Source organism: Urocampus carinirostris, chromosome 18 (genome assembly GCF_059441175.1).
Source record: "Urocampus carinirostris isolate Australia breed hairy pipefish chromosome 18, RoL_Ucar_1.0, whole genome shotgun sequence".
Lineage (NCBI taxonomy): Eukaryota > Metazoa > Chordata > Actinopteri > Syngnathiformes > Syngnathidae > Urocampus > Urocampus carinirostris.
This window is the reverse complement of record NC_142366.1, coordinates 6,650,883-6,677,162: the sequence shown is the minus strand read 5'-3', so window position 1 is coordinate 6,677,162 and position 26,280 is coordinate 6,650,883. Positions and strand designations below refer to the sequence as shown.

Sequence of the window (26,280 nt, the reverse complement as noted above, 5' to 3'; positions counted from 1 at the left end):
TACTTTTTTAAAGAGATATTTTATTATTTTTTTCTTAAACAAATACTTCCATTCAAAAAAGCAAGAAAATGTGAGCACCATTTTTTGCCAATAACATTTACAATTACACAAAACAAAGAAATATTTTTAACAAATAATGAAAACAAAAAGAAATTGCAATCAAACAGTAGCTCAAGTCTTGAGAGTTAAATTAGGAGTCTCAAACTTGCAGCCCTCAGGGTAGTTTGTGGCCCCCGTCTTAATTAGAACGTCAAAGGGACAGTGTGTATTATTTGAGTACTATATGTCGTTGTATTCTGTTGTGCAACTGAATGTGAAAAATCAGACATAAGAACAAAAACTACAGAGACTCAAATTGACTTAAAAGCAGGATTTTTCTTCAATACTTTTTGCAAATGTTTTTGTGTCTGTTGACTACCTGTAGCAGCAAGATGACGTACAAATATGTCATCTCCCTCAAGGTGAGGCTCATGTTATGCTAAATGAGAAGGAAATTCTTGACCTACGTATTACTTTTTTACTAATGAATGACATTTTTTTTTCATCATGGAATAATAAACACTGTCCCTTTAAGGCCAGCCCAAGCTGATTAAGGATCAGTCTATTAAATGTTTTTTGATTTGTTTTGGATCTGATTTTTTGTATGGAATTAAAAAAATGGAATTTAAAAACTGTCGAATGTTTTTTTGTGGAAAATTGGAAACTGCCTAACCTCACCCTGGTAAATTGAGTTGGAGACCCCCTGAAATAAATGAAAAAAAAAAACGTTTTTGTCCCATGATTAACAGCTGGTAAGGAGAACCTGTAAGCAGCTAGCGCGCTGTCACCATCCACAAGCCTAACGCTACGTTAGCAGCAAGCAGCGCGCTACCGGCTAGCAGCAGGAAAAAGCCAAGTAGTTCTCGTTTCTGCCGATCGGGCACGATCCCGGCCAGGGTGGCCTCTAGCAAAGCATTGAGCATCCATTGGCCGTCCAAAGCGAAGCAAGGGACCGAATTGACCACAGCCAAGGCGCCCGATAGGGAAAACACGTATCTGGTAAGGGATGAGGACTCAAAACCTGAAAAAGTGTCATATTTGGATTTTATTTTTTCATTCAGTGCCATTCGTGATTACAGAAGTTGAGAGTTGATTTGAAATCAGTGCCAATGATGACAAGACGTCAATACAGTAATCCCTCGCTGTATTTTTACTTTTGTGGTTTTGTTACTTGACAGATTTTCATTGTGCATAGTGTTCTGCGCTCTGATTGGCTAAACGAGGGGTGGGCAAACCACAGCGCGCAGGCCACATGAAGCCATTCAGGATTTTTCATCCGGCCCACCAAACAAAAAAATATGTACAGTGAAGAAAATAAGCATTTAAACACCCTGCTATTTTGCCATTTCTCCCACTTAGAAATCATGGAGGGGTCTGAAATGTTCATCATAGGTGCATGTCCACGGTGAGAGGGATAAACTAAAAAGAAAAATCATCACAATGCATAACTTTTAACAATTTATTTGTGTGATACAGCTGCAAATAGGTATTTGAACACCTGTGTATCATCTAGAATTCTGAACCTTAAAGACCCGCCCATTAGAAGTCCACCTGCACTCCATGTATCAACCAGATTCAGATGCACCTGTTTGAGGTTGTTAGCTGCATAATGACACCTGTCCACCCGATACAATCAGTAGGAAATTAACTTGTAACATGGCAAAGACCAAAGAGCTGTCCAAAGACACCAGAGACATAATTGTACACCTCCACAAGGCTGGAAAGTGCAACAGAGCAATTGCTGAACATCTTGGTGAAAAAAGGTCCACTGTTGGAGCAATCATTTGAAAATGGAAGAAGCTAAACATGATGGTTAATCGTAATCAGAATGGAGCCCCAATCAAGATATCACCCCGTGGGGTCTCAATTATTCTAAGAAAGGTGAGGAATCAGCCCGGAACTACACCTGAAAAGAGCTGGGACCACCGTTTCCAAGGTTACTGTAGGTAATACACTAAGACGTCATGATTTGAAATCATGCATGGCACGAAAGGTTCCCTTGCTTAAACCAGCACATGTTAAACCCTGTCTTAAGTTTGCTTGTCACCATTTGGACGATACAGAGGATGGGGATGAAAGTTTTGAGGTCAGATGAGTCCAAAATAGAACTTTTTGGTCATAATTCCACTAAGCATGTTTGGAGGAAGAAGAATGAAGAGTAAAATCCCAAGAACACTATCACTACTGTGAAGTGTGGCGGTGGTAGCATCATGCTTAGGGGGAGTTTTTCTGCACATGGGACAGGATGAGTGCACTAAACAGAGGATGACTGGGGTCGAGTATTGTTAGATTGTGGGGAACAACCTCCTCCTCTTAGTCAGAGCATTGAAGATGGGTCGTGGCCAATGTTCCCTCTAATTTTCCACAGGTCTGAGCTTTCACACAAAGTCGGTGAGCAACACTTGAAACAACAGTGAGCAACAGCAATCCCATGTGTGGCAACTAAGTCATTATCAAACATGTCCAAAACTTGACATCAAGTTACAATTTGCTGAGTTTCCAGCAATGCAAATTTTTTTTTCACTTTTGAATGAATTGACTAATGTATTATTGCAAAGGTTGTACGGCCTACAAACGGCATTTGTTGTTACAACAATTCTTTCACTAGATTTCCATTTCTTTTTTTCCTGGTATCTTTTGTCGCATAATACTAACATTTTTGGGGGCTTATCTATACAGTTGCACGATACACAACTGTATTTAATCACATTTTTTAGTGGAAGTGCAATGTTGGCAACAAGATTGACTTGGTATAATTGGAAATTATTTGAATGCAACATGAACTTTTTCTACTTTTTCCCTGTTTTTTTCTAATTTTTCTTAATTCATTTAAAAAAACCTCATTGTGTTTATTTTTTTCTAGCTGTTACTTTTTTCTTTGTGTTCTCTACTTACTTTTTTTCCTTTGTTTCTTTCTTGCCTTTTTTCTGGCTTTTTTTCTGAATTTTTCCTTCTTTTTTCTCTTCCTTTTCTTTCGTTTTTTTTCAGCTTTTCACAACTCTTTCATTTTGGTATTTTTTTCTTTTTTGTTCTATTCCCCCTTCCTTTAAGTCATTTTGTACGTAATTTTACATAATATTTGGTCATATAGTGATGAAAGAAGTAAAAACAACCTGAAAAGCCGTTTAGGACCCGAAAGAGTTCCTTTTAGTGAACCGAGCCGAAGAAGCCGGTTCTCGAAAAACTCTACTGACTTTACTCAACTTCGTTCTACTTCGACCTTGACTTCAAAATACCGCATTTAGAACACAACGTCAGGGAAACCCGTGTATTTTTACCTTCAGGCACTGTAACTTTGACTTAATTCGCTTCTTAATGAGCAATTTCGAGCCCTGATTTTTGTGAACTAGCTAGATTTTCTTGAGTGCGGAAAAACTCTGGGTAGTGCGCAATTGCGCACACACGCAGCTTAGAGGTAACATTGCGCTGGATAGATTTTCTTGTGCGCTGAGAATGTGCGGGCAGTGCGCGATTGCGCACGCGCGCAGCTTAGAGGGAACATTGGTCGTGGCTGGGTCTTCAAACACATCAATGACCCGAAACAAACAGCCAGGACAAACAAGGAGTTGCTCAGTAAGAAGCATATTAAGGTTCTAGGATGGCCCAGCCGGTCTCCAGACCTGAACCCAATCAAAAATCTTTAGAGGGAGCTCAAACTCCGCGTTTCTCATCGACAGCCCAGAAACCTGACTGATCTAGAGAAGAACTGTGTGGAGGAGTAGGCCAAGATCCCTCCTGCAGTGTGTGGAAACCTGGTGAAAGACTACAGGCAATGTTTGACCTCTGTAATAGCAAACAAAGGCTACTGTATCAAATAAGAACATTCATTTTCTCTGGTGTTCAAATACTTATTTGCAGTTATATCACACAAATAAATTGTTTAAAAAATCGTGCATTGTGATTTCTGGAGTTTTCTTTTTAGTTTATCCCCCCCCACAGGAGACATGCATGCACGGTGAAAATTTCAGGCCCGTCCATTATTTCTAAGTGGGAGAATAGCAAAATAGCAGAGAGTTCAAATACTTACTTTCTTCACTATATGCATGTAAATATATATATATATATATATATATATATATATATATATATATATATATATATATATATAAGCACTTGCTTTATAAAAGTAACATAAGAAAAAACATTGCAATGGTCAGTTTAATTTATTTTAGTGTTTTTGAATACCAATATGTTGCTCTTTGGAATGTTCTCACGATTGTTTCATGTTTGTGATCAGATTTTTTTTTTTTACAGAATTAAATGTCTGAGTCAGGGCTTGCCCAAAACTATGTATATATCCATCCATACATACACACACACAAATATACATACATTTTATATATATACATACATTTATATATTATATATATATATATATATATATATATATATATATATATATATATATACATATATATATATATACACCGTATTTTCCGCACTATAAGGTGCACCGGGTTATAGGGCGCACCCCCAAAAAATAGTTTTTGGTCCTATATTTGACATACATAAGACGCACCAGATTATAAGGCGCTACAATGGGAACGTCGACAAAACAGTCAGATAGTTCAGTCAAACTTATTACCCCCTTAACATTCCGAAAGCTTGCAAAGAAGCAAATACGTGTCGAGAACACGTGCGGATGCGGTGTCCGTACGATGTCACTCAAATGCATCGTTCCAAATATCATTCGGAAGGTTAAAGTCTTGGGATTCAACAAATGCCAAACATTCCTTAGTTTCTATTTTCTTTTTCGCTCGCAACTTTACTGTGCATATGACAATAAACACTTGGAATTGAGTTTAATTTAAAAATAGACACTCCATTCCATCCATTATCTGCACCGCTTATCACAGAAACATCGTGTTCAGTCTGAAACAAGATACTGGGAAAATATATAGCTGGAGTAGCTCACCGAAGTCGTTGTGTTCAATAATAGTGTGCAACCATGGTCCTCTTATATCCGTGAGTTTAGTAAATCCAGGAGAATAAAATATTTACAAATACAGAATAGTAAAAAATGCTTTCTTTATGCCGTCAACCCAAAGTGCTATTCACATTCATCTCTTTCGGCCAATTGCAGGCTTTATTTTGCCGCTTAAGCCTATGCCAGCCTGTAAATGATAAAAAGGATCCGCCCCTTGACCTCCGAATAACTTTAGCCAGTAGTGATCGATTCAACTGATGATTGACACATCTCTTTCGGCCAATTGCAGGCTTTATTTTGCCGCTTAAGCCTATGCCAGCCTGTAAATGATAAAAAGGATCCGCCCCTTGACCTCCGAATAACTTTAGCCAATAGTGATCGATTCAAATGATGATTGACACATTGGTTAGCCAATGAAACGCCGGTAAATAAATCCCAGCATACACCGCGGACTACTTGGCGTTCGGGGGAAAATCTAGTCGGCGGCTGCAAGTTAGTTGCAAGACTTTGCGACTTAATATTGATCCATAAATAAGGCGCACTGTATTATAAGGCGCATGGTCAGCTTTTGAAAAAACTAAAGGCTTTTAGGTGCGCCTTATAGTGCGGAAAATACGGTACATACATATACATACATACATACATTATATAAATATATCATTTAATAATGGTTAAGCGACTGGGGGCAGAGGCACAGACACAGGAAAACTAACGTTACAGCGGGATAAAAAAAGGGCAGCTCTGCTAAATCCTGAGTCCTGACATGCCAGTGAATCAAGACCGCTGATATTGACATTTAAAAAAATCTGTGGTAGAAAAACGTGTTTGTAATCGCGTAAAACATGTAGTTAACTTGTTTTAGGAAAGCACCTTCAGGTGGAGACTGATATATTAGCTCTTATCATAACATTAGTTCATCCATCAATTGTGTGTTCCTAAATTCGGTTATCGGTCTCAGCTTTATACTCATAAGTGGTAACGGTATCAGCCCTGAATAACTCATATTGGTCGATCCTCAATTTTAGCGTGATAAAATGTTGACGTTTTGGTGGAACAGAAAAGGATACTTGCAGAAGGTCTCCAAGAAGACAGGCAGGTCCAAGTGAAGGAAGCCAAAGCGTGGTACAAAGTTGGTCAGGCTTACTGAAAAATAAATTGAATACATAACTAAAATGAAAGTAGTCGATGTGAATAAAACAGCCTTGGTCTTTTAAAGGGATCAACGGCCCAGTAATATTAAATTATTCATGAAAGAAATGTATATATAATATATATATATATATATATATATATATATACATATGTAGACCTCCACCATCATACCAAAAAAAGTCATTAGTGGTCAGCCTAAATGACTTCAGGCCTGTCATATTAAGTGCCTAGAGAGGTTTGTGTTCCACTTTATTGAAGGTTACCCAATCCCCACACTGGACCCTCATCAGTTTGCCTACAGGACAAACTGGTCCAATGAAGATGCAATAAACATTGCTCTTCATGCTGCGCTCGGCCATTTAGAGAAACACAGGAACTATGTCAGAATGCTCTTCCTAGACTTTATCCCTGTGTTGAACACATCATCCGAGATCCTGGTGGACAAATTCTCCCAATTGGGGCTCTAATCCTCCATCTGCAGCTAGATTACAGACTTTTTCTCAAACCACCCACAGGCTGTGAAACTCGGCCGCCACGTCTCTTCCACCCTGACGCTGAACACCGAATCCCTCCAAGGATGTGTGCTGGGCCCTCTACTGTCCACTTTTGTATACTTCAGACTATTTACCCACCCACCACACGAACACGATTGAAGTTTGCTGACGGCACCGCCTTCGTGGTACTCGTCTTTGATGGGGATGGGACCGCATTCAGGAAGGAGGTGGAAACCACAAAATCCAAGGAAGTCATGCTTAACTTCGGGAGGGCAGTGGACAGGAAAAACATACAGAGAGTGATCAACACGGCCCAAAAGACCATAGACTGCTCTTTGACCAGTCTAGAAGACATTGCTGGCTTGCGATAACGTAGCAGAGCCATTACCATTAAACACATTTCCCGCCTCTTTGACCTCTTGCCCTGTGGCCTTTTAAATTATATTGTTTATTTTTAAATTGCTGCTGCTAAATGTTTTTGCACTTATTTTCATTGCACTATTGTTACAATGCACTACTCTTTTTCATTGCATTACGTTGCGATTATTATTTTTTGCCTATCTGTCCTTGCTTGCATGTTGGTTTGAGATCAGCTGATGGTGTGATTGTAATCCTGTACAGTCCTTTGAGACATTTTTGTGACTAAGGGCTATATAAATAAATGTGACTTGACTTGACTAGAGTCTAGTCTTTTTTCCCTTCAAAGTCTTCATTTCATGTTTTACCCTGCTCTATGTCTCATCTTGTTGCATACAATGTTTCACAATGTTGATATCAATGAGAATATACAATTCTATTCTATTCGAGATTATGTCAAGGCTGCAAAAAAATGTGTGTACCCGCGTGTTGCAGATGAGGTGGGTACCCTACAAAGAGCATGTGGGCGGAGGGTGGATGCGCCACTCTGATAAAGCGGGTTAGGTTCTGCAAGGTGGGGGTGACACAAACGCCGGAATCAACCTCGCAGTCGCGGTCGCTGTGGCAAACCCGCGTGCCCGTCACCATCTTGCGCACTGGCATGCAAGCGTACTGCCAACAAACACAAAACAAGTTATTTTTTAAATTTGCGAGAGAGTGTCCAAATGTGTGGGACCTCTCTCTCGGTCGTCAGTGGCTTGATATAGGAGAAGCAAAGGTCAGTCAGGCTGTTGTTGCTGCAGCAGTCCATTGTGCCGTCCAGACGCTTGAAGGCTGCGAAAACCCCATAACGGACAAATGACGTCACATTTCGATAGAAAAAAAAAATACACATCATGAGACACTAGATTCCATGCAATAATATCCAATAAACAAACACCACTTGTAAGAAAGCTTCAAAGCATTTACCCTATTTTCTGGAGTATAAGTCGCAGTTTTTTTTAATAGTTTGGCCAGAAGTGCGACTTACATGTGAAATTATTAACACATTATTACACTTTTCACATGTTATCTTTACACAAAACCGCAAAAGGGCATTTTAGGCGTGTAGTGATATTTTCAACCTTGCGGTGTCATGCTGAAAGATGTCTTTTCAGCGTGATAGAACTTATGGATTTGGAGTGAAGCTGATAGTTTGGTAAGTATATTTTTCATGCTAGAGTTATCTGAAGAACTCTTGATAGGAGACATCATTACTCAAATCAACAGGCATGTTAATCAATTATGGGGCGGCATTAGCTCAGGAGGTAGAGCGCTCGTCTGGGGATCAAGAGATCGCAGGTTTGATTCCCGGCTCCTCCGTGTTATATGTCGAAGTGTCCTTGGGCAAGACACTGAATCCCTAATGCCCCCCAATAAGCAGGTTGGCGGCATGCATGGCTGCACGGCCGCTATTGGTGTGTGAGTGTGTGTGAATGGGTAAGTGTGAAGCACATTGTAAAGCGCTTTGGGAAGTCTTCATTGACTTGAAAAGCGCTATATAAATGCAGAAAATTTCATTTCAATCATGTAACGTTTGTATATTGTATGAACTTCAGCCTGTTGTTTTCTTTCATTTCAAATTGCCTTTCAATAAGACATGTATTATTTGTGGTATTGGATTGTATGAAATGAATTTCCCCCCCAGAATGCTACGTATACTTATATAGGGTTTTTTGTTCTTAATTATCAATTTTTGGGCGGGTGCGACTTGAACTTAGGAGTGACTCATAGTCCGGAAAATGCAGGAATGTTTTGTATGAGAATAGATTTTGATTTTTTATAGAAGTAACAGAACTTGTAATTGAAGGCACACGGTTCAGCATGTGTACAGGCTGTGTGATTGTTTAGTTTTAAAAATATTTTAATTTTTTATACAAGTGATAACACAATTTGGTTGTTTCTCCTCCATGCCTCTTCATCATGTGCATGAGGAACCAGAGAGCTTATCTATAATCGGTTTCACGACTCAGGGTGCGTTAAGCTTTCGTGATTGTTCAAATTATATTTTTATTTTCTATAAAAGTAGTAGCACAACTTAGTCATGTTTCCTCTTCACCACAACATAATGTGCAAGAGGCACTGGAGAGTTCGCTCATAATCAGTTACATAATTCAGGATGTGTAAAGCCCTATTGTTTCGTTTTAAGAGTATTTTTATTTTTAATACGATTGGTAAATCAGATTGAATGTTTCTCCTCCCTACACCTTAGTAATGTGAGCAAGGCACCAGAAAGCTCAACCAAATATTGCATATGTACAGGCTGTTGTCATAGTTTTGGTTTTAGAATATTCTGATTTTCATACAAGTTTTAGCACAGCTTGGTTGTGTCTCCTCTGTGGGTTGTTTTAATGTGCGAAAGGCTTTGGGGAGCTTGGCCATAATCAATCGCATGGCTCAAGATGTGTAAAGCTGTTGTGATTGTTTTGTTTTTACAATATTGATATTTTCTATAGAAAGATTAGCCTAACTTGGTCGTGTCTCCTCTCTACCTCTTCAGACTCTGTGTTGGGGACAGTGCCTCTGGACTGGCAGACTGGGGTGGTGGTTCCCCTCTTTAAAAAGGGGGACCGGAGAGTGTGTTTCAACTACAGGGGATTCACACTCCTCAGCCTCCCTGGACACTGAATAGTTTGCTCAATGTAGTTATACAGTGGGACCTCGCTACGTCGCGGTTCTACGTTCGCGGGTCTAAAAAAATATATAAATATATATTAATAATAATAATAATAATAATAATGAAAAATATTACATTAAAATGAGAAATTACATTATTTTACAAAATTTGAAAACAAAATATTCAATTAGAATTAGTAATTGCATCATTTTACAAAATTTTAAAACACAAAGAAATGTACGTATACGCTAAGCGTCACGGCCATAAACGCAAGCTGATTGGCCAGCACTCGCTGTGCAGTCATTCATCGTTATTACCTCATCGTACTGCACAGGTCTTTTTGTCAACTACGCTTAGAAGAACTTATTGTAAGAGGTAAGTTAAATTTTGTTTTATTGTTTGATTGTTTGATGGTTTAACAAGAATTTCTCTCTCTCTCTCTCTCTCTAACCGTATTAATATGGTGTACTGTACACAGGGGGGTATACTGTATACGTTTTTTTTAAGCATTTTTGAAGGGGCGTCGCTACTTCGCGGATTTTCACTTTTCGCGGGTGGTTTTGGTCCCCATTAACCGCGATAATCGAGGGATTACTGTATGACGCAGAATGTGTACAGACTGATTGTTGTGTTTAGAATATATTTTAGAATAGTTTGGTAAAACAAATTGGATGTTTCTCCTCGCTACCTCTTCACAATGTGTGTGAGGCACTATATAGCTCACCCAAAACTGGTTGCAGATGTACAGCCTGTTATAACTGTCATGGTGTAGAATATGTATTAAAAGGTATATCCGTATCCTATCTCATCCATCCATCTATCCATTATCTTCTGCTTATCCGGGGTCGGGTCGCAGGGGCAGCAGCCTTAAAAGGGAAGCCCAGACGTCCCTATCTCCAGCCACCTCTTCCAGCTCATCCGACGGGATCCCGAGGCGTTCCCAAGCCAGCCGAGAGACATAGTCTCCCCAGCGTGTCCTGGGTCGCCCCCGGGACCTCCTGCTGGTGGGACATGCCCGGAACACCTCCCAAGGGAGGCGTCCAGGAGGCATCTTTATCATATGCCCGAGCCACCTCAACTGGCTCCTCTCAATGCAGAGGAGCAGTGGCTCTACACAGAGTCCCTCCCGGATGACTGAACTTCTCACCTTATCTCTAAGGGAAAACCCAGACACCCTGCAAAGGAAACTCATTTCGGCCACTTGTATCCGGGATTGTGTTCTTTCGGTCATAACCCAAAGTTCATGACCATAGGTGAGGGTAGGAACGTAGATCGGCCGGTAGATCGAGAGCTTTGCCTTTCGGCTCAGCTCCCTCTTCAACACAACAGACCGGTACAGGGTACGAATGACGGCAGACGCTTTGCCGACCCATCTGTCGATCTCCCGTTCCATCCTACCCTCACTCGTGAACAAGACCCCAAGATACTTGAACTCCTCCACTTGGGGAAAGATCTCATCCCCAACCCGCAAGAAGCATGCCACCCTTTTCTGGCTGAGTACCATGGTCTTGGACTTAGAGGTGCTGATCCTCATACCGGCCGCTTCACACTTGGAGTCCACTTACTGCTGGAAATGCGGACCAGACTCTGGCACCGGGCATACAGGGACCGCACATCCCGGATAAGACAGTGCGGTACCCCATACTCCCGAAGCACCCCCCACAGGGCCTCCCGAGGAACACGGTCAAATGCCTTCTCCAAGTCCACAAAGCACGTGTAGACCGGACAGGCAAACTCCCATGCACCCTCAATCACCCTGCAGAGTGTGTAGAGCTGGTCCAGTGTTCCACGGCCAGGACGAAAACCACACTGTTACTCCTGAATCCGAGATTTGGCCACCTGGCGGACCCTCCTCTCCAGTACCCCTGAATAGACCTTACCAGGGAGGCTGAGAAGTGTGAATCCCCTGTAGTTGAAACACACTCTCCAGTCCCCCTTTTTAAAGAGGGGAACCACCACCCCAGTCTGCCAGGCCAGAGGCACTGTCCCCAATGTCCACGCGATGTTGCAGAGGCGTGTCAACCATGACACACCCACAACATCCAGAGCCTTAATGAACTCCCGGCGGATCTCATTGACCCCCGGGGCCCTGCCCTGTAAAATGTAATTAATAGGGAAGATGAAGGGGTAGGCAAAATAAGCAATGTTCCAAATACAGTTTTCATTCATCCATTCATTCAATATTTAGATTATTTTTTAAATAAAGGAACAACTTTGTTGTAGATCCTCTCTACCTTTGATTTTGTCTTTTAAATATTACACGCAGTTTGAAAAAAAAAACACCTGCAAAGGAGATTTTACATGGTGCCACCTTATTTTGACTATAATGGCACACTGTTGTCCATTGTTTTGACTGTTACAGCATTATCGCTATGGGCCAATTATGTAGCTGTTCTTTGATAACCACACCCTTAAGGGTAACCGAGAGCGTTCTCCATCTGGGCACCAGTTGTGGAATGCTCTTCCCCCTGAGATCCGATCTGCAACCTCAGTGGAAATGTTTAAATCTAAGCTTAAAACTCACTTCTACTCTATAGCATATGAATAACCTACTCTTTTCGTCTGCTCCAGAGCAGGGGAATGTATAATAATATTCTGAAAAATAGTCTGTGTAATATAGTGTAATAATCTGTGAAGCCCTTTGAGACTCTTCGTGATTTAGGGCTATACAAATAAAAATGACTTGACTTGACTAACCTAGGGGGTGTAATCAAAAGAAAGTGCTTAGGAGAACAGGTTGGACTTTCTTATCTGATGGCTTCACATTCCCTGAACTTGCAGGCTGAAAATCAATTGATGACTTCTTTCTTTACCAAACTTCAAACCTATCAGTAGGAAAAAAAAACATCATTGGGGCTCCCCTACAAGCAATATATGAATATGTATATATTTATATTTTTTTATGACAGTTTTCAACGGTGCTTTAAGTACAAGTCCAGGCTGCGTTGAAATCTGGAAAAATTTAAACTCTAACATGTCCTGAAGGTTAAAGAATTATTATTGCTATTTTATGTTAGCCTTGGTTGATGCAATTTAGAGGCCCCTGTTGTTTTCATTGCATTTAATGGCCTCGATTCCTAGGTCAGGAAAACACGATTTCTTCTCATTGATTATATAACCTTCTAAACTAGGGGTCTCAAACAAGCGGCCTGTGGGATGATAGTTTGTGACCAGTTTCTAAAAAAGTTTTTAAAAAACTGTGGTTTCGATCATTTTTGGGGGTTATTTTTTCCAGGTTGTGTCGGTTGTATCGTAGTTGATTTTTATTGTTTGTCGTTTTATAGTCAATTTTTGGTCAATTTTCATTTGTTGTTGTTTTTTTGGTTGCTTCTTTGGTCATTTTTCAGTTGTTTCTTTGTTTATTTGTATACTTTTGAGTAAAATGTACTTTTTGTACTTTTCGGGCAATCTACATACTTTTTAACAGGTTTTCAGGCTTCTCGGTATTTTTCCATACTATTTAGTTGTGTTTCAATACTTGTTCTGAACTTTTCACTAGCTTTTGTACTTTTTCCATAATTTTCAGACTTTTTCCCCAGTTATTTTGGATTATTTTGAGAATATTCTTTAAAATGGTACATTTTAGGTTTTTTTAATTTTGTATTTTTAGTTTTTGGGTAACTTTCCGGGCATTTTTCGGGTCCCTTTGGTCATTTTTCGGTTATCTTTGGGCCATTTTTGGACATTTTTTTTGGTTGATTTTTATTTGAAGGTTTTTTAACCATTTTTCTGTTGTTTTGTGGTTGTTTTGGGTGTCTTTATCGGACAACAATGAGTAGGCAAAAGAAGCCATGTTCAGAATAGTTCAATTCATGTTTAGAAATTAAAAGCCAAAGTACTGTTAAACCAGGCAACTGGACTAAATAAAAAAACAACTTTTCTAGTCAGCAACTATAAGTGGATTCTTCAGTCGTTTATATCTCCTGTATTACTATTAATATTTTATTTATTATTCCCGATTAAACGATTACCTGATAAGTGTTTAACATGTTTATTAATTTTTTGTATTATGTATTAAAGTCAAGTCACATTTATTTGTGATGCCCTTAATCACAAAAAGTCCTAAATGACGGCACAAGCCACAATGACACCATCCCTAGATCTGAAACTTGCATGCGGGCAAGGAAAAACTCAAATATCTCAACATGAGGAAAATAATGATATTAATGATGATATATTTAACGATTAAAATATTTGAGAATATTGGAATACTTTTATTAGAGCTTTTCTTGTGCAAAACCTGATGCGGGCCAGCCTCACCCAGACTATTTCCAGCGGCCCCCAGGCAAATTCAGTTTGAACCCCAGTTCTAAAGAAAAAGGACGCTTTACCCTGACCACCATATTTGCCGTTTACAAATCAAATCAAAGTCTTATTGTCTATAAATAAATAATTGTGACGCGCCAACCTCGTCCGTGGGCCCAACTGGGGTGGAGGCTGGCGGCGGGCACGCAGTACCCAGTTTGGGGCGCGTGGGAAAGATGAAACAGGCAGTTGTGCCAATCGTCCACACCCACCACGGAGCACTCTTCCAGCTTAGTCACAATGTCCCCCGCTGAGAGGCCCCGGGGCCCGTCGGCTGCAGATCCCTGAAAAGATTTAATTGAGTCCTGGCCGTTTTACAGGTTTTTGCGGCACCCACCTGCGCCACTTCGGTGACTAGCGCCCCTGCACTAGTAAAATAAAAGGGGAAGAGGAAAAGCGGCAACAGGAAGAGGAACGCCAACGCTAGCAAACACAGGACGAAATTGTGCCAAACTCCTATGGAGAAACAAAAATAAATTATATACATTAGCTTATATCAGGGCTGTCGAACTCATTCAAGCTCAGGGGCCACAAGGCAAGGCAAGGTAAGTTTATTTGTATAGCACAATCCATACACAAGGCAATTCAAAGTGCTTTACAGAAATGGCAGACAGGTTAAAAACACACAATAAAAGACATTGAAAATTTAAAATGTGGTTTTTAAAATGCATTAAAACCACAGATAAAACATAATAAAATCAATGAATTAAAATAAGGTAAAAGTGAAGAGTGCAGATAGAACCCTTTCAGTTGTACGCACAGTTGAACAGAGCTGTTTTCAGCCTGGACTTAAACATTGTCAGAGTAGACGCCTGTCTGACGCCATCAGGAAGACTATTCCAGAGTTTAGCTGCATGGAACTGAAACGCAGCTTCACCCGGTTTAGTCCTGGCTCTGAGCACCAGCAGAAGGCCTGTCCCTGAGGTTCTCAGGGTCCAAGATGGTTCATATGGGACTAACATGTTACACATGTACTTTGGTCCTAGACCATGAAGAGACTTATACACCAGCAGAGCTGTTTTAAAGTCTATTCTCTGAGCGGCAGGAAGCAAGTGCAGAGACCTGAGCACAGGACTAATATGGTCGTACTTGCTGGTTCTAGTCAGGACCCGAGCAGCAGCGTTCTGCAGCTGTCTTACAGCTCGTTTAGAAAGTCCAGTCATAAGGCCGTTACAGTAGTCTAACCTGCTAGAGATAAATGCATGGATAAGTTTATCTAAGTCTGGTTTAGACAGTAAACCTTTGATTCTGGCAATGTTTTTGAGATGGTAAAAGGCTGATGATGTTGCCACATCATAGAAATACATTCTCGCGGGGTGGAACTAGTAGATGAAAGAAAAAGGGGAAGAGAGAGAGAAAGATAAAGAGAGAAGAGATAAGAAATAAAGAGATGGAGAAAAATAGCAAGAAAATGAAAGAAAAAGAGCTCAAGAGAGAGATGGAGAGAACAAAAGAGAAAAAAAAAGACAAAAACAGAGAAATAGAGATGGAAAGAGAAAGTAAAAGAGTGAAGGAAAAAAGAGCAATAAAAAGGAAAGAGAAAAAGCAAAAAAATCAAAGAAAATAAAACTACGTCAAAGGAGAGAATAAAGACAAAGAGGGAGAGAAGGCAAGAGAGAGAGTAAAAATGAGATAGACAGAAAAACAGAAGAATATAAAGTAAGAGAGGAGAAAAACAGATACAAAAAAAGAGAAAAAGAGCAAGAAAACCAAAGAAAAAAAGAGAAAGAGCTCAAATCACAAAAAATAGAGACAGAGGGCAAAAGAAGAAAAAAGAGGGAAAGATAGCGAGAGAAAGAAAAACCATGATAGAAACCATGATAAAAAATAGATGGAGAAAGAGAATGATAAAAACAGCGAGGAAACAAGAAAAAGAGGTCAAAAGAGAAGACAGATAAAAAGAGAGAGGGGCTGAGGGAGAGAAAAAGGAGAAAGAGACAAAGACATAAAGAGAGAGACAGAGAGTGAGAAATACAGAGTAAGACAGAGGAGATAAAAAGAAAAAAGGAAAAAAAGAAAGAAGAGAGAAAAGCGAAAAAAAATAGAGAAAGAGAGAGACAGAGAGAGAGACAGAGAGACAGGGAGAGAGAGAAAGACAGAGAGAGATTTGCCAAGTTGTGTCTTTCAGGCTTCTATAGTGTCTTGCCCCAATGCCTAAGCTCCACCCCAAACTACAAAATGTTGTTTTATTTCTCCTTCACCTGCACAGAAGATGCGTAGTTGCTGAGTGGGCGACACAATATTGAGGTGGGTAGTGAAGAGATCCACGAAGGCCCCGGGGTACACCACGAACATGAACATGCCAAAGCCGTTCACGCGCACTTGCTCTCTGTGGTGCAGAAGACTTTTTTGATTGAATGCATAAAAATAAAAAAGCAGCCCTTGTGAATGAGCAAGCTCTATATTCAAGTGAAACTCGAGATGATAGGATGGTCAGACAAAAAAAACGGAAATTTTTTAAATAAACTCACTTAATAGCAAGAGAAACGTGTAAAAAAAAAAAAATCAAGCTTTGTTTATTAAAAGGACCTTATAAAATTAATTCTTGTTTACAAAGTTATTTTACTTGATGTTTGGCCACACTTTAATAGGGTTCTTACAGCTTAAGGCAAGTTAAATTCAAGACTTGTCTTTTTTAATGCTTTTAGAAATCAAATCTTCGACCGAGTCGACAAAAAAAGAAAAACACAATTTAAACCAACAAAACAACACAGGAATTAGAGGCAATGGAAGTTGAACGGAAGAAGTTGAAAGCTTTAGGTACTTGGGTTGTGATGTGGCTGCAGTTGGTGGAACGAAGTGCTCAGTAATGCACAGAGTAAATCAAGGAAGCAAGGTTTTGGGTGCTCTGAGGAGAGTGATGAGCAACTGGAGTATGAGTATGGATATGAAGAGAGGACCGTATGAGAGTGTGATTGTGCCGAATGTGTTGTATGGTGCAGAGACTTGGAGCCTGAGCGCAGATTTGAAAAGGAAACTAAATGTTTTTGAGATGAAGTGTTTGAGGAGTACCGTAATTTCCGCACTATAAGGCGCACCTGAAAGTCTTAATTTTTTTCAAAAGCTGACCATGCGCCTTATAACACAGTGCGCCTTATATATGGCTCAATATTAAATCCGCAAGGTCTCGCAACTTACTCAACAGCCGCCGACTCAATTTTACCCCGAACGTGGAGTAGTCCGAGGTGTATACTGGGATTTATATACCGGCGTCTAATTGGCTAACCAATGTGTCAATCATCATTTGAATCGATCACTATTGGCTGAAGTTATTCGGAGCCTCGGATTGGCTAGATGGCCAAAACAAACCCTGCAATGGCCGAGTTTAGCAATGGCGTAGCAAGTCCGCGGTGTATGCTGGGATTTATATACCGGCGTTTCATTGGCTAACCAATTGGTCAATCATCCAATAAATCGATCGCTATTGGCTGAAGTTATTCGGAGCCTCGGATTGGCTAGATGGCCAAAACAATTCCTGCAATCGGCCGAGTTTAGCAATGGCGTAGCAAGCTTGCTAAAGTACGCCATAAAGAAACATGTTTCATTAGTCTGTATTTGTAAATATTCTACTCTCCTGGATTTACTTCACTCACGGTTTTAAGAAGACCATGATTGCGTATCATTATTGAACGTGAGAACTTAGGTGAGTTATGCGGCTTTATATTTTCCCGGTATCTTGTTTTAGAACGATCTTGATGTTGCTGTGATGAGTTGAGTGAATTAAACTCAATTCCAAGTGTTTATTGTCATGCACAGTAAAGTTGTGAGCGAAAAAGAAAATAGAAACATAGAAATGTTTGGCATTTCTTGAATCCCAAGACTTCAACCTTCCGAATGATATTTGAAATGACGCATTTAAGTGACATCGTACGGACACCGCATCCGCACGTGTCTACGACACGTATTTGCCTCTTTGCAAGCTTTGGGAATGTTAAGGGGGTAATCAGTTGGACTGAATCATCTGACTGTTTTGTCGACGTTCCCATTGTAGCGCCTTATAATCCGGTGCGCCTTATCTATGGAAGATATAGGACAAAAAACTATTTTTGGGGGGTGCGCCCTATAACCCGGTGCGCCCTATAGTGCGGAAAATACGGTATGTTAGGAGTGACAAGATTGGATAGATTGAGAAATGAAATTGCGAGGGACAGAACTGGAGTTGTAATGGAACTGAGCAAGCGTGTGGATAAGAGAGTACTAGGTCTGTTTGGACACATAGAGAGGGTGGATGAGGAGCAAATAGATAGATAGATAGATAGATAGATACTTTAATCATCCCCGAAGGGAAATTCACAAATGTTGAAGAGGATGGTGTTATGAGTGCACTGCAGGAAAAAGGTCTGAATATAGTGGAAGCTGGAGCTCTTGTTGGTGATAGGAATAAGTGGAGAGGTGTTGTAAAAGGATAGCGGGATGTTTAGACGCGTTCTAAGGGATGGGCAGGGCACCTCTATGATGCGGTAGGGGTAAACCAGTGAAAGCTATCGGGACCTGCTGTTGAACAGGTGCTTAACCTGTTTGGGTGTTTGGGCATTTGGGTTGGCCATGGTCCCAAAAATTTTGTGTGTGTTTTTTGCTACCTTTTTCCACTTTTGCCCTTTTATTTTAATTTTTCTTTGTTTTTGTATGTGTTTGTCTTGCTGTCGGTCACCCCTCTCGAGGGATATGACCAGGGTAGATATATAGATGGATGATTGGCTTCACCTATGTATGTTGGTCAAGGGTCAATGAGCTTCCCAAACAAATGTTGTGCTCCAATAATCAGTGCTAAATGTATTCAAATCAATAAAACAAAAAGGGTGCCCAAATTTATGCACCTGCCTACTTTTGTTGAAGTAATTATTGCACACTTTCTGTAAATCCTATGAATTTCATTTCACTTCTCAGATATCACTGTCCGCTATATGATATATTTCACTGAAATTGCTGATCCGAACAACCTATGATCTATAAAGGAAAATCTCGAAAATGATCAGGGGTGCCCAAACTTTTGCATACAACTGTAGCACTCTCCAAAGTTTTAGACATGGAAACAATTGATGAAAATGATGTTTACAGTACATTATGGATGCTCAGCCAAAACTACTAATTCCAGAGAACTCTTCTGCTACCTTCATGAAACCATGACTTTTATACTAAATCTTTTTAGTTTGAACAAACATAAATCTTATTAATGGGTTCACATTTTTAAGACATTTTAATGCTAATTAGGGCCTTATTTTTAGAATTTAAATTTAATGCCTTTTAAGACTTTTCAAGGATCCGTGGGAACCCTGTTTAAACAAATAAATACTTTTTCTACCTGTTTTGTAGGGTTTTTTGTATTTATCAAAATAGAACAACAAACTAGATTTGAAAAATGTTTCCTCCATTTTCTATCCTAATAATATTCTTTTGTTTTGTTTAAACGACGGTTTACCCCTTTTTATGTCTCAAAGTGTGTAGTAAAACAATTATAAAATAATGTTAATCAAAATATAAAACCTAAAACGAATAATCAAAAAAGGAATGATGAGAAAAAGCCTTACAATTTTTTTTAAAAAGGGTTAGCTTATTTCTTAAAAAAATATTTAATTTTTGCCTTTTCATAAATAGAAACTTTTAAATTACACCTCCTTGTTGTATGATAAGAAAAAGAAAAATAATGTATTTCCCATGGAAGTAGTTTATGTATTTCCTTAAACTGCAAATAAAATGTAATACCGTGTTTTCATAAAAATAAATAAAAAGATAACACCTTGCTATATTATGAATTATCTATCCTATCCTTTTGAAGTCTTTTAGCTTATTTATCATGAAAATGTTCAATTTCGCCCCCTAAACTGAAAATAAAATAGATTTAGTTTGTAATAGATACAAAAGATAAAACACATAAAATCATTTTCTGGCCATGGATGTCTGCTTTTTTTATTTTTAATTAACTTTCATGTTACTTATCCATCAATCCATCCCCATTTTAACTTAAACCCCGTGGTGGGAGTTCGTTGACATGGCAACAAATACAGTCGGGACGGATGTAGTACCTCAGTGCTGCCACAGCGTGGCCCAACTCGTGTATGACACCGCTGAGCAACAGAGCCAGGAAAAAGTACAAAAGGTGGCTGCTGGGGAGGTTTACGCCAGGCACCTAAAGTAAAAACACGTCATTTTATGAAGGTAAATTGATGATGAAATCATGAAAAACTACAAATCATTGTACCATATTTTCAGCATGATTGGGCACACACACCACAAAAATAGTTTGGGATATTTGTTTCATATATAAGGCGCACCAAACTATTAGGCACATGAAATTAAAACTTGAGGAATGTGTAGGGATGCACCAAATATAGAAATACACTGTATTTCTGCATCGATCATTCACAATAAATCACTGATCACAATTGCATAGCATTGAATGAAACAGGAATCAGCAGGTAATATGCACTGGACCCAAAAGATAGGGATGAAAGATGAAAAGGCATTTTATTTTATTTCATCATCACACTATTTTAGGTCATGTACCGAATTGATGTTATTAATGGGCGGGGCAACGTGAATAATCTCAAATATTAAACTGTTCCGTGGTACGAAAAGGTTGGGTGACCACTGACATACATTATTCTATTTATCACAATTTTCTACGAGGCACAAAAGATTCTGAATAGAACTAAGGAAACGGCATTGTGGGAAGTAATTTGGTCATTCTGAACTAAATGAAGACAAAGACATTGTAGGGAGTAATTTGATCATCCTGAGATATAAATAAACGCATGGCCGCACATATTCAAAATGTTTGTAAATGACAATGCTTAGTTTAAGCAGAGAAAAAGCGAAACAAAATCTTCTGTGGATTTTTAATTACTTTCTGTTTTCCCATTTCTCTAACATATCTGGTACCATGAATAAAAAAGTTTAATAATGAGAAAATACCTAATGCCTTTTCACATGTCGTCTGAATACATGTTGGTCTATCTCAGGGGTGTCAAACTCATAAGCCCATAAAAACCCTCGGAGGGGCACCACATGTGGATTAGAGGAAAAGAGAGAAAGAGAGTGAGAGAGGGGAGGAAAGAGAGTAAGATAAAAGAGAAAGAGTGAGAGAGAGTGAGAGGCTTACACAATGAGAGACAGAAAGAGACATTGATAGAGAAAGAGAAATTAAGATAGAAAGAAAGGGGTGAGAGAAAACCGAAAGGGTGAGAGAAAACAGAAAGAGCGAGAGGGAAAGGGATGGAGGGAGGGAGACAGAAAGAAAAAGAAAGACAGAGAGAAAAAAGAAAGAGAGAAAGAAAGGATAAGAGAGTGAGAAAGAGAATAAGAGAGAAATAAAATGACAGAAGGGGAGAAAGAGAGGCAGAGACACAGAGAGATAAAGAATGAAAGAGACAAATTGCAAGAGAAAAAAAAGTGAGAAAGAAAAAGAAAGAAAGCAAGCAAAAGGGAGGGAGAGAAAGAAAAAGAGAGTAAGAAATACACCTTTAGTCGCTTGGTGAATCTTGGCCTGGCTTTTGCGACATCAAGTGGATATATTCAAATTGAAAGCAGTTTTTCGACTCGTCTTTTTCTCTCGCGCTTCTCAGTTTTGTCTCGCGGGTAGCTATTTCCAAACTGTTGAGGACCACATGTTTGACACCCAACTCTAATGATTAGGTTCTGGCGCTCTTAATGATATGCAATTGTGAACTACCAGTCATGTCCATAGCCTGGTTAGGATTCAGTGCTCCAACCAAATCCATCCGGTTCGATCCCCGTTTCCACCGATGCTGTGCAACTGTGGTCAGCGATAACATTTTATCAATTGATCAACAATTGCAAAAATATGGTGACGTATTTCTGATTCGGTTGGCTAATAAGGCTCTCGGGATTATAAGGCGCACGTTTCGATTTTTGGCTAATTTGGGGGTTTTGGGTCCGCCTTATGGTCATTAAAATACAGTCAATGAGCAGGAACACTTCCCATGATACTCACCACAACCTGCAAAGCCTGCTGTGCCCCGATTCTTGGATTGTCTGTGGTCATTTGCGCTAACGTCTGCTGCAGGGTCTTCACTAGCAGCACCACCGACGCCAACATGGCCACCACGCCAAACACCAGGCCACTGTTGAACCTGGGAAGGATGTGCTTAGGTCACACCCATTTTTTTTATATTGCATGAGCGCATCTTTACTACACAGCACTCACCAAATGAAGAGCGCTCTGGGATTGATGCGAGCACAGTATGCAAAGAGGCGGTTGAAAACGGTGGTTTGCCACCTGACGTGGAACGGCGACAGCATCAGACCTCGTCTGGCCAACCACGATTCGTAACCGATCCGATGCTTCGGAGACGACTGCAAGGGAAGTTCAGTTTGTGAGTACTGAATGTCAAGCTTGTCGTTGTTATTTGTATGGCCACTAATCCCTAAACAATCCTGTAAAATGTGTCCAAAATCCCAATACAAGCCGTATACAATTTTGTTTTTAATGATGCATAATCAATAAAATTATTTTGTTAAAAATGTACTTTCATAAAAATAGTCTCAAGGCGTCTTCTGCCGGATCAAAGTGGTACTACAACTCGCAACTTCACAATGAGATCCAATGCACTTATTTGCATTGGTTTAAAAGGCCACGTGGCTCATAAATCACGCAAACATGAAGACTCGATGAGGTAATCAGTTGCCAACGCTTTAAATTGTCGGTTTGATCGATTGGTTGTTGCAGCCCTAATTTGAGGTGCGTAAAAGTCAAACAACATTCTCTCTATTCTAACATATCCAGTATTGACTTAAAATACCTTAGTATGAGATAAGCCCTCATACATTTTTATCGGTCACATGTATTCGTAGTGGTGTAGAGAATAGGATCCACAATCTTTGCCACAATCCCGGTTCACTTCCCGTTGCATTCAATGTTGTGCAAATGTAAACAACTATTCATGTCCCTTACGACCTTACCAATGCTATCTGGTTTGATACCCGTTGTAATAATGGTTATGCAATTGTGGTCAGCAATAAAACTTTAGACTAATTAATGATTGCACAAAAATGGTGACGCATTTCCAATTTTGTCAGCAAATAATGCACACCGGATTGACTAATAGGCGCATGTTCAAATTTCTGGCCAATATGGAGGTTTTGGGTGCTCCTTAAAGTCCGAAAATACGGCAATAAATAAGATTGTTCAGGACAGCAACAACGTAATTTCCAATCTCAAATAGCTGATGATGACATGCCTCAGGCCTAGCTGCTGGTGCCTGTGTGCTTGTGTGCTAATGTGTTTTCTGCTTGCTGGAAGGTAGTGATGTGTCTTTGGCGAACCGAACAGCTCTAAGAGCTGATTCTCTGAAGTGAACAACAGGCAGCCAACTCTCCACCGATCAAGAGCCGCTTTTTATTTCTCTTACTTGAAGGCAGACGTGATTGGTCAATATTTATTTTTTACAGGGATTCTGTCTCTTTTTTAATTCTTCTCTTTTACTTTTAATAGTTGTACTAACTTTTTTTCTTCATTTTTTCCTAGATTTTCCTAATTCTATTTCCATTTTTTTCTATCGTTTCTTTTACTTTTTTTCTTTCTTTCTCCTTTTTATTTTTTGCTCTCTCTTTTTCCTCTTTTCGTTCACCTTTTTTTTCTTTTTTCCTGTTTTTTTTACTTTTGTCGTTTTTCTTTCCTATTTATTTTGTCATCTTTTTGATTGCTTTTCCCCTTTTTTCTTCTTTTATCTTTTTTTTTCTCCCTTGAATCTTTCACATTTTTTGTCTTTTTTCTTTCTTTGCAAAGGTCTAAGCACGACACAATACAGCGACATTTATTGGTCAAATAACACACACTGTTCCTTTAAAGCAATAGAAAAAATCTGAAGAGCTGTTTGGGAGCCGAAAGAGACGTTTTTTAGTAAGATGAGACCCAATCCTACTACTAGAAGAAGGCACACAAATGTTACCCTCGCAAAAGAAGATGGCTGTAATCAATAAACCATCAAGACTATAAAATTATGTAGACGATTAAAGCAAGGAAATTTCCGAAGGCAGGTATGTCCAAAGTCCAGGGGCCAATTACGGCCCGTGATCAAATTTTTACTGGCTCGAGGCCTCTGTCATAAAATTAAGAATATGCGACCCACCAATAATAATGACTGCAGTATAAAATTAATTTGTACAAAAAAAACAAAATCGAAATTTTACCAGGTGATGGCAGTAGCCCTATGGTCACCTTGCACTTGACTTTCTGGGAGAATTTTAGCCCATTTCCAACATGGTGACTGTAAATAACAAATGAGAGTTGCAGCACAAATGGAAATTTGAGTAGTTTTTCACCAAAATCCGAAACAACTGATTTCATACATCTTCATACATCTTTATAATGCAATTAAATCCTAAGCATGTCTATTATCCGTCAGTAGTACTTACTATATACTATTTTGTTATGTTAATATGTTCATGTAAGGTACCAGCGGTTTGGAGCTCTATTGTATAGGTTTCAATCCCCTGCTCAACAGCAATTTCACCTTAAGACCCTCAACCGATTTATGTCGTATCCCAGGAGTCTTCTGTATTAAAACACCTCAGTTGCCACTAATTCAATTTACTGTATGTAGTATTATCGTTAATTTTCAGTTCAGACACGCCCCCTTCTTGTTGTTAATCAAGTGACCTTTACCTATTACATTTGAAAGCATTTTTTTATACATCCTATTTATTTGCACCCTAAAAATGTCCTCACATATATACGGCATACATTTATTTTTATGTTCGTTTTATTTAACACAAATTATGGGTTTAAATATATACTGGAAGTGCTTCCGGTCTTAGCATTTTATGTTGCATTCTAGCACGTCTTGTAGTGTCTCAAACAGCATAATAGGGAGCTAAATATATATAAAGAGCGATAATACATGTTTATTTTGGTTTCGGTTTTACCCGGAGAAGTGTGTCCGCTAGGTAGACGGCGCTCCAGCCGGCCAGCACGCACACGAGCAGGGATACGGGAATCATGGTGCCTGCCCTCCGTCCGTCCCTGGGGCGAGAAAGCACTCAACCGCCCATGGTCCTTCTGGCACCGCCCGAGGCTATAAAGTAAAGAAAAACCTCCCTAAATCTCAAAATGCTTCCATTTTAATCCTGCACTGTTGATGTAAATAAATGACAGCTTCACTTCCGGGTTGCGGCGTTTCTATTCTTTTTCGTTTAAGATAAGAAGAAGAACAGCCCGCTACTGCCGCTTAGAGTAAAAATAGCGCAACTGCATCAAAATAAGCGAAAGACGTATACAGTACAGGTAATTCATTATCGGTACATACCTGCCCCTCCATTTTTGAGACAAGCGCTGTATAACAATTTTGTACGGGAAAAAAATAAACTGTATACTGTGTTGTATAATATACAACTTCCACATGGTAGCCAATGCCATACCTGTCAACCTCCACTGCTCCATGCCCTTACAAACTGTCGTATTTTCCCTTACAAAATACAAAAAAAATCTTACACCAGATTTAAAAAAAAACGTGTTTATTCATGTAGTTTAACATGTTATATTGTACATGTGTTTTGTTATATCATATATATTGTTAATTAACATTTTGTTGTTAGATCCTGACATGAATGAGGTTTATTATAAAAAAAGTTCAACAATTAAGTAGCTTGGACCTTAACTGTAGAAGAAAAAAATACATGCAAATATAATTAAGTAGAATAATACATTTTCTTATTCAAATTATTAATTCATTTTCTGCATTGAATTATTGTTGGTAATATATTGATTAAAGGGATAACCACAAACCTGTCTTTTTTCATTTTCTCATTTTATACTTGCTTTTTTTCGTAACTTCTTTATACAATATATTAATTCGTAATACAATGCATCAAAGCAAGTGAGCCGTTTGAGAGCCGGCTCTCTTTAATGAGTTGAGCCGAAAAAGCCGGTTCCCTATAAAGAGACGGACTTCCTTTCACTACATCAAACCGCTCGCATCGTTTGCAATGAAAAAACCATACCGAGATAGAGGCTTCCGCGGCGAACTCGTTTGACTTGATTGATTTGTCGTTTCATGATAGTCGGTGTATGGTGTATGGCGATGGTACCCATAATTCACAAGTTTGCGTTTTTCCGTACAGATGTTCTCGTACGTCGTACACGTCTTAAAATGCATACTGAATGTACTTTGTACAGCAAAACCGCACAGGTTGACAGGTATGCAATGTCAACAGTGTGGTACTGATGAATGGTACCATTGGAGCATGGTTCAAACCACAGACGGTGTGAGACAAGGCTGCATTCTCTCCACCACTTTATTCAAAATCTTCCTGGAGAAGATCATGTCTGAAGCTCTGGAGCAAACTGAAGGTACAGTCAGTATTATGGGAAATAACATCACTAACCTCCGTTT

General features: G+C 39.4%; 1 protein-coding gene across 1 annotated transcript; it reads right to left on the bottom strand.

Moving 5' to 3' along the window:
• mbtps2 (membrane-bound transcription factor peptidase, site 2) lies at nucleotides 1-25,071 on the bottom strand. The gene is made up of 11 exons (XM_088322732.1): nucleotides 24,815-25,071; nucleotides 22,095-22,243; nucleotides 21,882-22,020; nucleotides 19,954-20,057; nucleotides 16,132-16,259; nucleotides 14,268-14,386; nucleotides 14,034-14,214; nucleotides 7,706-7,803; nucleotides 7,452-7,641; nucleotides 6,034-6,109; nucleotides 1-1,035 (listed from the first exon to the last, which is right to left on the bottom strand). Exons 1-11 carry the CDS (start codon nucleotides 24,887-24,889, stop codon nucleotides 813-815), a joined length of 1,482 nt encoding a protein of 493 aa, XP_088178858.1. The 5' UTR covers nucleotides 24,890-25,071; the 3' UTR covers nucleotides 1-812.
• Between the last annotated feature and the right edge of the window lie 1,209 nt (nucleotides 25,072-26,280).